Source organism: Euleptes europaea, chromosome 17 (genome assembly GCF_029931775.1).
Source record: "Euleptes europaea isolate rEulEur1 chromosome 17, rEulEur1.hap1, whole genome shotgun sequence".
Lineage (NCBI taxonomy): Eukaryota > Metazoa > Chordata > Lepidosauria > Squamata > Sphaerodactylidae > Euleptes > Euleptes europaea.
This window is the reverse complement of record NC_079328.1, coordinates 23848356-23866215: the sequence shown is the minus strand read 5'-3', so window position 1 is coordinate 23866215 and position 17860 is coordinate 23848356. Positions and strand designations below refer to the sequence as shown.

At 46.8% G+C, this 17860-nt stretch overlaps 1 protein-coding gene across 1 annotated transcript in view; it reads left to right on the top strand.

Annotated features, from left to right (window-relative positions):
- The first annotated feature begins 205 nt into the window (after window positions 1–205).
- Window positions 206–17860, top strand: part of KCTD15 (potassium channel tetramerization domain containing 15) — a 67265-nt gene continuing 49610 nt past the window's right edge. The window contains exon 1 of the mRNA XM_056862635.1: window positions 206–533. Coding sequence (XP_056718613.1) covers window positions 370–533 — 164 coding nt within the window. The 5' untranslated portion in view covers window positions 206–369. The remainder of the gene's footprint in view (window positions 534–17860) is intronic.

Here is a 17860-nt window from a genome sequence, read left to right as displayed (position 1 = left end):
ACAAATTGGTTATTCGTTTGTCAGGGGATATTTCACATCTAACACATAAGCCCGCGACCTTTAATTAGAATTTTGCAGTTTGTTTTATGCCCCTTGAGGCTGACACCTTGAAAAAGATTTTTTCCCCTTGATTTCTTATTGCTAATAAGCATCTTTTTCTTTGCCTCTGGTCCTTTGAAGAGTATGATGCAAATACACTTAATTACGGAGGTGGCAATAATTTGTTAGCTGAATATGTGATCAGGCAGATGCAAAAATGATCTTATTAGATCTGTGATCACGCTATGGAATCAAGGTAATGCACAGCTGCATTTAAGAGAGAAAAACCTGTTCTTTTTTTTCCCCTTTCTCTAGGAGGAAGGAAGAGCTATGTCCCGGCTGTCTTTAACACGGTCTCCAGTTTCTCCCCTGGCTGCCCAAGGAATTCCTCTCCCAGCTCAGCTGACCAAATCTAATGCTCCTGTGCACATTGATGTAGGCGGACACATGTATACCAGCAGCTTGGCAACATTGACAAAGTACCCAGATTCCAGGTAAGGCTGCTACGTTTTCTGCCAATGTCTTTTCATTGCATGAGAATAGACTTGATACCTGAAGGGCAGTTGGGTAATCATAATTCAGTTTTTGGGATTATGGGGGTGGGGGAACAACAAAGCATCTCTGGGATTTTCACAGCAGCTCTATTTTTCCCCCTTTCCTTTTATTTAAACAATGCTATCTTGGAAGCACCTTCTGAAGACGTTTTTTCCTCTCTAATAGATACCTCTGTGTGAAAGCTAAAGATATATTTTTTTTGAAAACTGGTTTTTAACTTGGGCATGTCAGCAACTCCCAAGAGACCTCTCACAGGACTGGCCGTTCCTTTTTTTTTTTTAGCAGAGTTGTCCTGTGGGAATCACTCCTTGTTGCCTCGGTCACCTTTATTATGAAATCTTATTTATTTCCATGGAGCTTGCTTCCGAGACAGGTTTGTTTGCGGTAATACTAACCTCGGAGGTAAAATCAGCTGGAGGGAGAAAATAGTATTCATACTCAAAGAAACATGCTTAGGATTGACATGTCTATTGTGAACTCTCCACTGCAACGTTCGTCTAGTCCTGATCCTTGTGAGCTTATGTGTGTTGCCGCGGGCCAGAATCTTTGACCCAGCATACCATGAATGGAAATGTCCCAGAATGAGTCAGTTTTCCAAGCGAATATGTTGCACCAGGAAGCGTCCACGAATGTGTTAGCACCTGTCTGGATATGTGTCCATTAAATCCTCTATTGGGTTATTCTTTACCATCCCTATTGAGTCTGGGTTTGGGAGCTTGTGAGCTAATGAAAATTGCAGTTGTATGTAGCATTTGGGATGTTTATTTTGCACGATGCTGCATTCTTTTGCAATAGGGTCTTTTCAGGTGGTGCTTAGGTTGGGTTTTGGGATGGTTGAGAGGGGTTTTACAGTGGGCGTATCAGAGAATGGTATTGTCAGATGTGTCAGGCTGGGGAGAATGGTACCTGAGTACTGCATAGTCCCACTTCGGCATGAGTCAAAGGCTCATAGGTCCATGACAGCCTAATCCTGACCAAAGTTGCACCCTTCTGATCCCATCGTAACTCGGCTTAGGGTTGCCCTGTGAAGCTCTGTATGCAAGACTTGCAAAGGGAGACCTGGTAGATCTCAAATGAGGGCATCCAGTCGGCAAGTTTAGGGCAAGATCCCACTGGGGAATTCTCTTGCACAGATCCTAATGAAAGGAAGGGATGTTGTGCCACTGAAGAAAATCCCACGGATTTTAACTGGCTGCACTCTGCAGAAACGCGGCAGTGGATTTCAGGTCTGTTGAGCAAACGCCCTCCAAGATTTCACTTCACACGTTGCAGTTCCAAAGCCTACAGCTAAGACTTTTCAAGTGTGTACCTAAACATTCCATGTGTGAATGAGACAAATGTATATTTGCAAACACATCAACTGTATAGGTGTACTCAGGAGAGATCCGGGATTGGTTGCAGCTCTGGTTCTTGTCTAACATATGAAATGGCCCCCAGTGACTGAAGCTTTGGGTTTGGCTGTGGGATTCTTAGCCTGCAGTCAGTCAGTTGCAAACATGATTGCTGTGGGAATGCTCAAAGTACATGAGTGTTTCCCACAGCAGCCTTATAACATGTGCAAGTCATCTTTGAACTCTCAGCTATACATGTCTGGGAAATGCAGTTGGGCCGGGGTTTCCATGGGTATTTACATGAGGGTTTAAAGGTGTGTGTACAGCATTCTCCTGTTACAGGTTGATGCAGGGAACCTGCTCGTATGATAATAGCTGCTGCAGTCAGTGCAGGGGCTTTGGGTACGAAAGATGCTGTCTTTCAGCCTAGCCTTCCTCACAGGGTTGTTGTGAGGCTAATAGGTCTTGAGGAAGGTTGGGATGGAAGTGGGCGAAACACAATGAGCCACCATTCATTCTGCAGTAAGGAGAAATGATTTTCCACCCACCTCTCCCCCAAAGTGCAAAAGATCTGCATAAATTCAGTAGTTTTGTTTGGAAGAAAGTCCGTATTTCTGTACCAGCAGGACTCCAGACTGCCCGAAATGGTTTGTTTGTTTGTTCATTTTCTATCGTTATACCCCACTTTTCTCCTCAAAAGGGGCCCAGAGCCTCTTACAACATAATTTTCTTCTCTCCTCAGTTTTATTCTCATCACAACAACCCTGTGAGGTATGATACGCTGACAGTGACAGGCCCAAAGTCATCCAGTGAGCTTTCCAGGCAGAACGGGGATTTGTACCTGGGTTTCCCAGATCCTCTTCCAACACTCTTAAACACAACATTAGGCTAGCTTTTGACCTCATAATGCAGACTGCTGTGATTTAGCTCCCTCAGGCTCCTATGGACCTGGACCAGGGGAGAGTGCAGGAGACAAATGTATAAATCAGTGAACAAGTTGAATGATTTTGTTTCAAGGACAGGTTGAACTCTGCAGTCATAGCTTGGCCATTTACACTATGAAGTTAGTGAAGATGGGGTTAGAGTTTCACCCAAATTGGACATTTTATACTTCATACTTTTAGGATGCTGTCAACTACACATTGGATTGGAGAGCCACTTACTTACACTTAACAACCGCTTGCCGATTACAGTTTTCATTCTCTAATTAAAAAAAAGCAACCGGGATACAAAAGAAACGCAGAAATCTACTTACAGTATTTACTCAAATGCAAGACTAGGTTTTCTCACAGGTATGCTATCAAAAATAGAGGTAGTTGTCCTGCGTTTGTGTACAAGTAGCACTTCTGTCAAATAATAATTGTGTGTGTGTGGGATCATCTTTAAAGGGGGGGTCATTGTACATTCAGGGTTGTCTTCTTTTGGACTATAAATGGTATTTTGCATTTGAGGTGCTTTTATACCTCCGCTCGTCAGTTGTATTCGGGGTAAAAAGTACCCCATGAGGTTTCCCTCCAGAAAACACTGCTCCAGTGAAGTTTTTTGAAGTCCTTTGGCGAGAAATAGCCACTCCTGATAGCCTCACCACCGATCGATGTGTTCCTGTGGTACAAAAATACACATAAAATTGGCGATTATTAGTGTTATCATTAATGCAGTTCCCCCCCACCCACCCCATGACAAAGTGTGTTTTCAGCCTTTGCTGTTTCGGTATTGTGAAATGCAGTGTCTTCACCACCACAAAGCACTGTAGGACATTTTCTATCTCAAGATACTTTCAAATTTGGCTTGGGATATGAATATATCCCAAGATAATGCAACGTGTGAAAGTTTTTTCAGAGAATGGTGGCGGGATTAAACCCGCCGCCACCCCAAAAATGCCTATTTTGGTGGTGTTAACTTAGGGCTTTTTGGAAAGGGGTACATTTAGTGCACAAAAGCTTTCTAAAGTGGCAATCGTGTTTTACCTCAGTGGTGTTCAAGCTGTGTTCTGAGGGAACCCGTTGGACCCTTCCCAGGGCGGACAAAGGTCTCAGAAAAACAGTGTGAGCCATGTCCTCTGCACCTCCTCTTCCCCTCCAATGCGCCGCCACATGTGGGAGTGTTGAGTGCAATCTGGGGCACACTTTCATGGCCTCAGAGGGGTCAGCAGAAGAGCTGGAACAGCTGCTGACCCCTCTGAGTCACTCGCAGGTAAGGCCATGACACACACTTTCAATTCACACAGGGCAATGGCAGGGCCCCAGCGGCCTGACCAGCACTCTGCTGGAGCTAAGTGTGCGCTGGGAACATTTCCCAGAAGCCTTTGCAGCACGCAGGAAAGCAAAGCGGAGGAAAGGTAGCTGGTTTCAAGGCAGCTACGGAGACCGAGCTGCCGTTCCAAACATCTGTTTTACGACTCAAAGAACAACAAAAAGAATTCACAACTGGTGGTATTGAAAGTATTCCCCCATCCTGGAGTTATTTAAAAAAAAAAAAAAGCACAGCAAGTCTGAAATGGAGAAGACAGAATTCCTCAGTTTAATTTGGGGGCAGCTCAGTCAAAGAATTGAGTACAAAGAGAGCCCCATGAAAGAGGATGGCGTAAGAGAAACACGAACATTCAGAGAATCAGCAGACCAAATCGATCAAGGAATTTGTGACGAGGGGTTGTCACGGCAGAGTTACATCTGATTCCCAGTCCTGTATTTGCCCCATAAAACGAATACAGGGGAGAATTGTCAAGCCAGGGCTCACGACCCTTTCCTCTCTGTATTCTCCCCGGAAACCCCTCCCTTCACTGTGTTTGCATTTTCTTGGCTCTGCAACCAATATATGGTTTATTTAAAACGTTTGTAAAGCTGCCTTTTTCTCCCCAACCAGTTGGGACCCGAGGTGGGGGAAAAACAGAAATAAAGTGGTAATGCACAGATACCTGCATTTGTAAACCTGTCTGCCCATAAAATCCTCATCCCTTTAACTGCCCCCCCCCAAAAAAAAACCATTCTGTCTTACAGAACAACCTCTTGGGAAGGCAGCGACAAAAAAAGTTAATGCGATCTTGGGGTGCATCAACAAAGGCATAACATCCAAATTGCAAGATGTCATAGTTCCGCTGTGTACAGCCTTGGTCAGGCCGCACCTGGAGTATTGTGTGCAGTTCTGGAGGCCCACCTTCAAAAAAGGATGTGGTCGGAATGGAGCGGGTGCACAGGAGAGCGATGAGGATGATCAGGGGCCTGGAGACCAATCCCTATGAAGAAAGGCTGAGGGAGTTGGGAAAGTGTAGCCTGGAGAAGAGGACGTTGAGGGGGGACATTATTGCTCTCTAAGTATTTGAAGGGCTGTCACTTAGAGGAGGGCAGGGAGCTGTTCCTGTTGGCAGCAGAGGATAGGTCTCGCAATAATGGGTTTAAATTGCAGAAGGAAAGGTTATTAGGGGGAAAATGTTTACAGTAAGACTTGTTCGGCAGTGGAATCAGCTACCTGGGGAGGTGGTGAGCTCCCCCTCACTGGCAGTCTGTAAGCAGAGGCTGGAGAAGCACTTGTCAGGGATGCTCTAGGCTGATCTGGCATTAAGCAGGGGGTTGGACTAGATGGCCTGTATGGCCCCTTCCAACTTGATGATTCTTTAATGCTAAAGTAGGAACTTTCCTTTGTCCCTTCCTGGAGACTCTTCTGAGTGTCCACTACTAAAACCCAAGGTTCGAATCATAGAATCATACAGTTGGAAGGGACCACCAGGGTCATCTAGTCCAACGCCCTGCACAATGCAGGAAATTCACAACTACCTCCACCCACACACATACCCAGTGACCCCTACTCCATGCCCAGAAGATGGCCAAGATGCCCTCCTTCTCATCATCTGCTTAAGATGATAGAATCAACCTTGCTGACAGATGGCCATCTAGCCTCTTAAAAACCTCCAGGGAAGGAGAGCTTACCACCTCCCAAGGAAGCCTTTTCCACTGCAGAACCGCTCTAACTGTTAGAAAATTCTTCCTAATGTCTAGACGGAAACTCTTTTGACATTAGGAAAAAAATTCTATCGGTTAGAGCGTTTCCTCGGTGGTTCCTTAGGTTGTGGCTTTGCACCCTCTTCTGATGGACTCATCTTGGCACTCCGGCCCACGACGGTAACACCCACAAGCCAGGTGGCAAACATCTCAAGTAGAAATGGTTCTCAATAAAATTTTGTGGGGGAAAAAGGAATGGGGATGTAGTTGCTATAACTGCTCACGGGTGGGGGAAGGTAGGCAGATTCTTCAAGCTATTGAAATTTTAACACCAGTTCGTTAGGAAGTGCGTGGAAAACAACTTGCCTTCTTTCAAGCTGGACTCAATCCTCGGATTTCCCTCCCCTTCTAACTATCCTACATGTTTCTTACGCTCTTTCCATCGTTGCGGTCTTCATCGCCGTGACTTCTGCCTAGTCTCACTGAGTTCAGTGGCACTTACTCCTTAGTAAATATGCCTCTGACTGCCGCCCAGGGCTGCAATTGTGTGCACACTGTCTGGTGCATCCCATTGAAGACAGCAGGGCTTATGCCGGTGATATAGTGTGGTGTTTAGGGTCTCAGGCGAGGACCCAGGGACTGTGGGTTCAAATCCCTGTTTTTCAACTCATTTGGTGACCTTGGCGCCAGTCACTCTTTCAGCCTAAGCTACCTCCCAGGTTGGCACACAGTACCTATGAGGAAAGATTGCAGAGGTTGTGACTTAGTCTAGAAAAAGATGTCTAGTGGAGACATGAGAAGAGGTTTATCAGATTATGCATAGAGTGAAGAAAGTTGATTTTTTTTCTTTTTCCATCAAGTCACATCTGACTTATGGTAAGCCCTGGTGGGGGTTTCAAGGCAAGAGAAGTTCAGAGGTGGTTTGCCATTCCCTGCCTCCACGTCACACCCCTGGTATTCCTTGGAGGTCTCCCATCCAAATACTAGCCAGGGTTGACCCTGCATAGCTTCTGAGATCTGGTGAGATCAGGCTAGCCTGGGCTATCAAGGTCAGGGCAGAAGATAGTGGATAGAGGGAGCTTTTCCTCCCTCTCCCATAATAGTGAATCTCAGGGGCCACCGAACGAAATCGGTGGGCAGTAGGTTCAGGACGGACAAAAGGAAGTAGTGCTTCATTCAATGAGTAATTAAATTGTGCAATTCACTAACAGCGGATGCAGTTATGGCCACGAGCATAGCAAAGCTAGCTTTAAAAGGGGGTTAGAGGGATTCAACTGAGCCCCGTGGCGCAGAGTAGTAAGCTGCAGTACTGCAGTCCAAGCTCTGCTCACGACCGGAGTTCGATCCTGACGGAAGACGGTTTCAGGTAGCCGTCACAAGGTTGACTCAGCCTTCCATCCTTCCAAGGTCGGCAAAATGAGTACCCAGCTTGCTGGGGGTAAAAGGAAGATGACTGGGGAAGGCACTGGCAAACCACCCCATAAACAAAGTCTGCCTCGTAAACGTCGGGATGTGACGTCACCCAATGGGTCAGGACTGACCCGGTGCTTGCACAGGGGACCTTTACCTTTTAGAGGGATTCATGGAGGAGAGTCCATCAATGTCTACTATCTACGGTGAGTGAAGGGAGCATCCATCTACAGAGGCAGCAAACATATGAATGCCAAAGCTGGGAAGCAGAAGCAGGGGAGGGCCTTGGCCTCTCAGCCCTGTTCATTGACCATGCAGGGCAACTGGTTGGCCACTGTGTGAAACAGCATGCTGGACTAGTGGTCTGATCCAACAGGCTCTACTTGTGTTCTTATGGTTTTAGGCATTTTATAAAGTGGAGGGGAGGAGAACCTTGTATACCTCTGTAATCTGGGAGGAAGGATGGGATAAAACACAGAGAGGAATGCATGGAATTGATCTTTCCAGGGGTTTTGCCAGTATTTTTTTCTGCCTTTAAAAGACTGAAATTTGACATTATACCGTATATACTCGCATATAAGCCGAGTTTTTCAGCCCCCAAAAAGGGCTGAAAAAGCCGAACTCGGCTTATACGTGGGTCAATACGGGAGGGGGGAGGAGGGAACTTACTGCTGCCACCGCTGGGCCCGCGCCGCTTCCTGCTGCCGAGAGTGGCCTGGGGCGGCGTCCTGCAGCTGCCCTGGCGCCTGGCTGTGCCGTCGCCGCCGCCAGGCCCGCGCCGCTTGCTGCCGGGAGCCCAGGTAAGCCTGGGGGGGGGGGGGGGGTTATAAGCCGACCCTCAGCTTATACACGGTGCCTAATTTTTCCCCATTTTTGGGGAGAAATTAGGCACCTCAACTTATACACGGGTATATACGGTAGGTTTAAAAGGTAAAGGTAGTTCCCTGTGCAAGAACCGGGTCATTACTGACCCATGGGGTGACATCAAATCACGAGGTTTACTAGGCAGACTATGTTTACAGGGTGGTTTGCCATTGCCTTCCCCAGTCATCTACACTACCCCCAGCAAGCTGGGTACTCATTTTATCCCCCTAGGAAGGATGGAAGGCCGAGTCAACCTTGAGTCTTGAGCTGGCTACCTGAAACCAACTTCTGTCAGGATCGAACTCAGGTCCTGAGAAGAGCTTTGATTGCAGCTTTTTAAAATGAAAGATGGATAATTCCTAGTGTCAAAAGTATGATACCCAATCGCTTTATACAGTTGAGCTGGTATATAACATCTATGATGCGCTGTTTTAAGAGCGTTTCCCTTAAAATGGGCTACTGTTTACATACCGTATTTTTCGCTCCATAAGACGCACCTGACCATAAGACGCCCCCCCCCCCCAGCTGGCTGTCGGATTGGGGAATGCCGGCTTGCCCCGTCCCGATGCGCCCAGCGGGCTCTGTGCGGGCCCGCCCGCCTCCCAGTTGGCCGACGGGGCGGGGAATGCCGGCTCGCGCCCTCCCGACGCGCCCAGCTTTGTGCACCCTTCCCGCCTCCCAGCTGGCCGTCGGGGCGGGAAACGCCGGCTTGCGATGTTCCAGCGCACCCAGCCGGCTCTGTGCGCCCCGCCCGCCTCCCAGCTGGCCGTTGGGGCGGGGAACGCCGGCTCGCATCATTCCGGCGCGCCCAGCCGGCTGGCGAGAGGGGAGGGGGTCCCTCCGCCCGGCTCTGGGAGTCCCCGATGGACCGGGCTAGTGTCCATAAGACGCACATTCACTCCATAAGACGCACAGACAGTTCCCCTCACTTTTGAGGAGGAAAAAAGTGCGTCTTATGGAGCGAAAAATACGGTATACCATCCGTTACAAATGTTTTCATCACGTTTGCCTCTCACTTCTAGCTTGGTCTGTTTTGTGAATCTTCCCCCTTGCTAATAATCTTCTCAACCTCAGGCAACTGCCCTCTTCTGCTTTATTGATCCTCTTATAATTCCTTCAAAGGTGGTTAGTCTCATAATCTCTGAAGTTTGAATGAACTGAAGAGCATGGAAGGTTGTTTCCTTTTCCACTTCTCCCCCCACCCCCGATATTTCAAATGGGTTGAATCCAAAGCTCCTGTTGCTCAGCTGTTTTCCACCAGTGGAAGGCACCTTCCCCTGATAGAGAAAACCGCCTCTGCTGCAGGAATGGTTCTGTAAGGTCCAACCCCCACTAGAAGACAGTAGCAGACTTGTCACTCCCTTTGTTAAGCACTTCTGAAGACCATGGCTGGCTCCAGAGCATAGCCCCTGTGAACAGAGCCGATAGATCCTCTGAGCAAAGGATCCTCATGGACTCTGCTAGTCTTATATAGTCTTCTTGCTGCCTTTAATTGAAAGAAACAGATACCAGATTAGTATGCAAAAACTTCTTGATCAGTCTGGTATTTTGCATGTGGTTTGGCTTGCTTGCTCAAAGGACTCTGGCGTGGTCCCTCGGTTTACCCATCCGGCTCAACAGCAGAGAGTGGTTGAAGGATGAAGGAGTCCATTGGAATCCTGCCCAAGACCAAGGAAACCTTTTCATCCAGCGTGCAGCATGTTTGTGAGAGGAGCATTGTGTTGTGGTTCAATCAGGAGTTGCTCTTTTAAAATCGCTTTTACAGGCTGTTTCTAAGCCTGAGAACTGTTTCACAAGACTCATTTTATTCTGTTTTTACTCTTGCTGGGTTTGGTTTTTAATGCTGGCTTCTGGGGCTTTAATTGTTAATAACGTTCATGGCTTATGTTTTCATTGTGTTCTACTTTCTCTGGAAAGGTGGCATAGAAATTCTTGAAATAAATACATGTCATAGGGGACAAACCCCGATTTCCTGTCGATTTCTGTATGCAAACTCCCCGATGTTCTTGCGGTGCGGGCATCAGTTGCCTCTTGCACAAGTCAGGTGGGACTGGTCTGGGCAGCCTCGGCCATCACAACACCTTTGTGACACCTACCGATCAAGTTGATTTATTTATTTGCCTTGTTATCGGTGATTCTTCACTTTGAATCCGCTACCGGCCCACCAAGCATGCCACATAAAACAGTCTGATGGCTCCTTAAAGGCAAACAACATTTATTCATCCTGAGCTTTCATGAGCCAGAGCTCACTTCCTTAGACACATCACTACAATGCATCTGATGAAATGAGCTATTTATTTATTTAGAACATTTCTGTGCCACCTCCTTAGAGTCCTGCTCAAGGTGGCTTACAATAAAGAACATATTTTTTTAAAGCCATTTAAAACACACACACACACACAAGCCATGATTCAGGAAAGTTTATGCAAAAATAAATTTTGTTAGTCTTCAGGTATGCGGCAGTATCACTGAATGCCCCCTCCCCAAGCTATGAGTTTTAAAAAATTAGGATATAGAAACAATACCCCACCACAGTTTGGCCACTGTGTGAACAGACTGCTAAATCTGATGGGCCTTGGTCTGATCCAACATGGCCTTTCTTATGTTGGGTCCTGAATTGCAAGTCAGGAGAAAGGGAAGCATATAAAATCTGGAAATGAATTAAATAGATGGATGCTGATAATATAGGTATATAATTCCCATTGCCCTGTTCACACAAAATGGTGACCGTGGGTACTGAGCTTGCCTAAAGGCCCAGGCAGAAGTACCAAAATTGTAAGGTTGAAAAGGACTCAGTGACATATCTGGCGATGGCAGAGAGACCTCCCTGAAGTTCAGAGAAATTAGAAGTCCACTTTCCAGGCTGGTTATGAGGATTATGGAGACACTCAACACAGCTAGGTAAATGCTTAACTGTTCCAGTTATTACTGTGAAATTTCAGTGTCTTTGTTTAGTGCCTGTCAGATCTTCAGGGACTCTTCTGTACTGATTTATCTATTGAAGAAGCCTCCATCTCTCACAGAATTTTAGCACATCGCACAGGATTCTGGGCTATGTTTTAGGGCCTAGGTAAAGGTCCCCTGTGCAAGCACCAGGTCATTCCTGACCCATGGGATGATGTCACATCCCAACCTTTACTAGGCAGACTTTGTTTACGGGGTGGTTTGCCAGTGCCTTCCCCAGTCATCTTCCCTTTACCTCCAGCAAGCTGGGTACTCATTTTACTGACCTCGGAAGGATGGAAGGCTGAGTCAACCTTGAGCCGGCTCCCTGAAACTGACTTCCGTTGGGATCGAACTCAGGTCGTGAGCAGAGCTTGGACTGCAGTACTGCAGCTTACCACTCTGCTCCAGAAAAAAAAAAAATCTAAAAGTGTATACTTGAGTAAACCTAAAGTTGCATGGCTGGGTATGCCTTTCCTAATAAAAGTCCTCCTTAGAGCATCTGTGTTTTGGAGCAGACTCCTCGTCGTTCATGTTTTCACCTTTGCTACTAAAGAGGCCAAATTTACACATTGACATCTGGGTGGAGATTGACACGACAGGTTGAGATTGATGTGCAAAAAAAAGAGGTGAAGACTCATAACATCAAAGGTGACATTTTAAAAAAGCTACCTACTACACACCTACATATGTCCAGTTGTTTCCGTAGGTAACTTATTCACCGGGGCAGTGACTGAATAATTAAAGCTACACAAGTAGTTGTTGTTAGTTAGTTAGTTAGTTCCTGAAGCTTGTTTGGACAGCCCACAGCCTGACCAGGGGATGCGACACAGTTCGAATGACAGAAAATTATCTACCAAACGGGTAGTCATGCAGTTTAAATCCCAGCCTCCATTGCCTACTCACTGGGTGACCACAGGCAACCTGCTGCCCCTCAGCCTCACCTGTCCTGCCCTCCCTGTAATAGCAATACAGGTTTACCCCACAGGGTTCTTTTAAGGATTAGGGATGCTTGCACACCCTCCAGTTCAGCTCACATCCTCTTCCAGTCGCAAACTGGGGGACAATTTTTCAGTGGGCTCTTTGTTTGCTGGCCTGTTTGCGGCTTTTCCCAAAAGTGGTTTTATCATATTCTTTCCAAAGGGAGCAGCACAGCACAGTCAGCACGAATGTATTGAGTTCCGTAGCCCCTGTCCTTCCTTCTCCACTGCTCTGCTTGGCAGGCAGTAGTTAATTTTTTACAAAATTGGTCTGATTCATCAGCTCTGGCATTTACAGTGCCATCCTAAGCAGAATCCATTGGGCTTAGAAGGGGATAACTTTGCTTAGGATGAACACGTGAACACAAAAAGCTGCTGTATACTGAATCAGACCCTTGGTCCATCAAAGTCAGTATTGTCTTCTCAGACCAGCAGCAGCTCTCCTGGGTCTCAGGCAGAGGTCTTTCACATCACCTATTTGCCTGGTTCCTTTAACTGGAGATGCTGGGGATTGAACCTGGGACCATCAAGCAGATGCTCTACAACTGAGCCACAGCCCCTCCTCTCAGTGTCTGATGAGGTCAAAAATGCAGGCCAGTGACAAAAGCTCACCCTGCTCCATGCACAGTTAAAGCATAAATATAATTCAAATGCCAAAATGCAAGGGGAATGTGGAACCAAGCAGTTCCGGGGGGGGGGGGGGGGAGGCCTTGCAACATGAGCTGGTCAACGGGAATCACAGCCTGTACCAAGATGAGACAAACTCCCCAAGGGGTAGGTGTGTCCGTCTCTTGCAATCAAAAGTAAGCAAGCATCTCCTGGCCTGAATTTGCTATAGAAAAGCTTTCACGAGCCTCTTGGACTCCTGCTCACAAAGGTTTCTGCTACACAAACCTGCCACTCTTCAAAGTGCCACACGACTCTTCGTGACAAAATTCAGAGGATTCTAGTTCAGCCATCACAGCAAACATGTAATTGTTGTTAGTTTTAGACACATATGTTGGAGGAGGGGGGAGCGAGTCACATCCCCCATGTATTATGTGGGTTGTGGTTTGGCTGAACAAAGGTCAGACACGGGTAACGGAGAGGGAGTTCAAATATATATTCTCCTAGAATCAGATCACACCCTTGCCAGATGCCAAGCCCTTCCCTCGGCAATTGTGGATGCGAGAAACAGAAAGGTTCCCCTGGAGGATAGGGTATGTCCCTGTGCTCTAAAGGAAATTGAAACATCGGAGCAAGTTCTACTGCGCTGTCCACTATATCAAGAGGTTCGTTCTAAGTTTATCTCCCCCTGGCTTAGTCAGCATTCCAGCCATACAGGTCAGGAGTACACTAAAAAGCTGTTTATAGACTCAAATCCACAGGTTACAGTAGGAACGGCTAAGTTTTGTGCAGCGACCTGTAGAATCCGTCAGACGCTGCTGAGAACATAGGTCAGTAATTTTAAAGGGTAGTATATATAGTTTGCAAAGAGTGCAAACAACTTTTTTTAGTATTTGTATAAACTTGTGGGAAGAGCTTAATACTAAGGGTTTTAGTGGTAAATTGTGAAGAGCTGTGCTGGTCTCTTGATTGTTTTTTAACAAAGATTAAGAATCAGATCACACTGTGTCACCTCCCCTTCTCTGTAGGCCTAGTTTTTTGAATTGCAAATGTCCAGTTAATGTCCTGCCTATGAGTGTGTAACGGTGAGTGTCTGTGATAGTTTCCTGCTCACCTCAAAGCGGAGTTTTGCCGTCATGTCAGAGTGCGACCCACGGGGATGGCAGGCTTGTGAATCAGCTCCACGTACACGATGCGGCTTCTTTGTCGACCATTGCCCACAGCACACTACATTTGGCGGATTGCACTCTGGGAATGGGGAAGCCCGAAAGATTGCAACCGAATGTGCCTGTATCTTCTCAGGGATTTCATGCGTCAAGCGCGGAATCCCCCTGTTGTGAAGTAGGAATGTAAAACAATAAGGATTTGTTTACTGTTTATATGTCACGGTAAGACATCTTCCAAGAGTTGGAAGCCAGGCAAAGCAGTTACCTGTGCATTCCAGGATCGTCCGTGCCTGCAGCACATGATTTCTAGTGCTGGATTTACCGTTAATTATCTGTGCATGAGATTGACTCCAGAACCACATTAGCATGGATAAGGATACTTAACAAAAAATCAGTAGCAGAGCTGATACTATGTCAGGGTTTGTATATGGTCTAGATCAGGCTTGTCCAAACTGCGGCCCCCGGGCCGCATGCGGCCCAGGAGGGCTATGAATGCGGCCCAACTCAAAATCGTAAACTTCTCTAAAACATTAGGAATCAGCTGTCGTTAGTGTATTTTATGTGTGGCCCAAGACAGTTCTTCTTTTTCCAATGTGGCCCAGGGAAGCTAAAAGATTAGACACCCCTAATCTAGATAGACTTTAAGTTTTTTGCGTAAAAACCTTTAGTAGGGGGAGTAGTTTAAAATGCCTATTAGGTGCTGTGGAACACAGGCAGGACAGTGTTGCTACAGTCATCTTGTTTGTGGGCTTCCTAGAGGCACCCGGTTGGCCACTGTACGGACAGACTGCTGGACTTGATGGACCTTGGTCTGATGTTGCTTTATTAGTAAAAATTTGCATCCATACTTTTGGCATCAGCGTTCTGTGGAAGCCCTTGGCACACCACTGCACCGCCTGTAACAGTGGTACACAATCAGTGGCACTGGATCCATGGAAGCACTGTGGCTCTTCTGAGCACTGTTCTACAATGTGGCACCCAACTAGAGTTGCCAGGCCAACTAGAAGGAGAGTGAGGGGGTGGGGACAAAGGGGGGCAGTATTGCCTGCACGAGAATGTCACTCCCAGAGAATACCCAGAAGCGATGGCCATAGCTGTAGGAATAGGGAACCTAAGGGTTGAGCTGAGAACTAAAAAAACCTTTAAAAGTAATATATTTATTAGGTGTACACAATTAAATAGGAGCCCTGTGGCGCAGAGTGGTAAGCTGTAGTAATGCAGTCCAAAGCTTTGCTCACGACCTGAGTTCGATCCCGATGGAAGTGGGTTTCAGGTAGCCAGCTCAAAGTTGACTCAGCCTTCCATCCTTCCGAGGTCGGTAAAATGAGTTGCCAACTTGCTGGGAGTAAAGGGAAGATGACTGGGGAAGGCACTGGCAAACCACCCCGTAAACAAAGTCTGCCTAGAATATGTCGGGATGTGACATCACCCCATGGGTCAAGAATGACCTGGTGCTTGCACAGGGGACCTTTACCTTTTTTACACAATTAAATGGATAAAACGCTGGGCCTGGACTGCAGGCTACATATAAAACCACAAGTATAAACCATTACAAAAATAACACCGTTGATATGTAAAATATAAATATAAATGACCAATAAACCATTCGCATTTCGGCCTCTTGGGTATTCCTCAGTGGTCAAATTATACAAATTATACAAAACATAATTATTCAAAAACACATCTGGAAATGCAGTTTGCAAAGTTTTTTATCTGAAATTTGTAAACCTAATATCCTTGGTGTGAGTTAATAACACCAATCATAGGTCTTTCAGCGCAGTAATTTGCTCGCACAAGAATCTGGTGCAAAAAAAATTTATGTCTCCAGATATGTTAATAACATCAACAGGTGACAAAATCCATTAGCCTGCTGTAGGAGTAGCCAGAAACTTTATGGTTTTACCATAGGTTTTGGACAGTTCCTACAGCCACCACCATCATTTTCAGGTATTCCTTGGAAGTGACGTCCTCATCAGAGTGTAACTGGTGAGCCTTTTTTAAAAAAATTAATTTTTTGTTTATTATAATTTTTCATTTTTCCTCCTCCGTTGCTCCAAGCAGCAGCGAGGAACAGGAAATGAGCTCAAGGGATTTTCCGCCCCGACTGGGGACTTGCCAGCCCTACACCCAACCCATGTCCCAGGAAAGTGAGCAAAACTATTGCCCAGTAGGACTTGTGGTTGGCAGGTGGTTCCCACCTTGAAACAGTATTTGGTCTGTAATGGTCGATTTCTGCTCCAAACAAAAACAACAGAATATTTCTCCTGTATTGATTTTTCTGTTTTAATTCCTACACTGACTTCCTCCTAGAGGCAGTGTCAGCCGATGAAAATGAGTTGTACTTCAGTGGGAATCCTGTCCCAGGGTTACTGTAGAAGTGTGGGAGACGAGGTCTTGACTCTAGATCGCTGGGCTTCGCATGCATTTCGCTGTGTGTGTGTGTGGGGGGGGGTCTCCGCAAATCCTGTTTTGTTGTGCACGGATCCCTTCCCAAGCATACGCTGTGAAGCACTGAGGGGACATACAAGGATGCTTAGAGGGAAAGTGGCCGGGTAATATTACTGTGCTGTGTGTTAGAAATTAAGCATCTGCCTTCCATTGGCAGTCATTCAGGAGTTTCTGGGAAGTGCCCAAATATTTCTGAAAACTGTGTGTGTGTCCCATTCCTTCAAGAACCTCGGGTTATGAGAGGAATTCCTGGTTCTCCCCCCAATCCATTTAGAGCAGGGGTGTCAAACATACGGCCCGCGGGCTGCATCTGGCCCCTCGAGAGCTCTTATCCGGCCTGCAAGCCAGCCGAGGCAGCCACCCCCACCAGTCTTGATCTGGGCTGGCAAGCCCATTGCTGGCTCGCCAGCCGAGGCAACCCCCCGCTCCCAATCTGGGCTGGCTGTGCATGGCCCATCCCAACCAAGTGACATGTCATATCCAGTCCTCATAACAAATGAGTTAGAAACCCCTGATTTAGAGATCCTGTATGATGTAGTGGATAGCATGTCAGACTAGGAACTGGGAGACTTGGGTTCAAGGTTTGAATCCCCATTTAGTTGTGGAAGCTCGCCAGGTAACCTTGGGCCAGTCTCTCTCACTCATACTCGCACTCGCTATCTCTCACACTCACAGAGTCAGTCTCACCTGCCTCGCTGGGTTGTTGTGAGAGGAGGCAAGGCCAATATACTGGGAAGGGCTGTGACTCAGTGGCAGACCATCTGCTTGGTTGGCAGAAGGTCCCTGGTTCAATCCTTGGCATCTCCAATGAAAGGGACTAGGCAGTAGGTGATGTGAAATAACTCTACTTCCGATGCTGGAGAAGTGCTGCCAGTCTCAGTAGACAATATTGACCTTGATCTGATTTAGTGTAAGGCAGCTTCATTTGTGTTTGCCGCTCTGAGCTCCCTGGAAGAAGAGCAGGATGAAATGTATACAATAAATGGATCATTACAACAAGCTTGTGAGGTAGGTTTGGCTGAGAGCAGAGATTTAAACTTGGGTCTCTCAGGTCCTCATCCAACATGCTCGCCTCTCACCTGAGTCTGAAACCCATGATGGGGATGAGCTCAGCTTCCCCCAGGTTATTTGTATCCAGCTTCTGGTATTGGGACGTATTCCACCTCTGAACAAGGTGCCGAAAATTATCTCATAGAAATAATTACCCCTCATGTACACACACAAAGAGCCCCGTGGTGCAGAGTGATAAGCTGCAGTCCAAGTTCTGCTCACGACTGGAGTTCGATCCCAACGGAAGTCGTTTTCAGGTAGCCAGCTCAAGGTTGACTCAGCCTTCCATCCTTCCAACGTCGGTAAAATGAGTACCCAGCTTGCTGGGGGTACAGGGAAGATGACTGGGGAAGGCACTGGCAAACCACCCCGTAAACAAAGTCTGCCTAGTAAACTTCGGGATGTAACCCGGTGCTTGCACAGGGGACCTTTACCCACACAACAGTACTTTAGGAGGGAGAGAATGATATTAATCCAATTTGTGTAGGTGTAGTCATAGAGTTCGTAGGTAAATAGAAGAAAATACACCAATG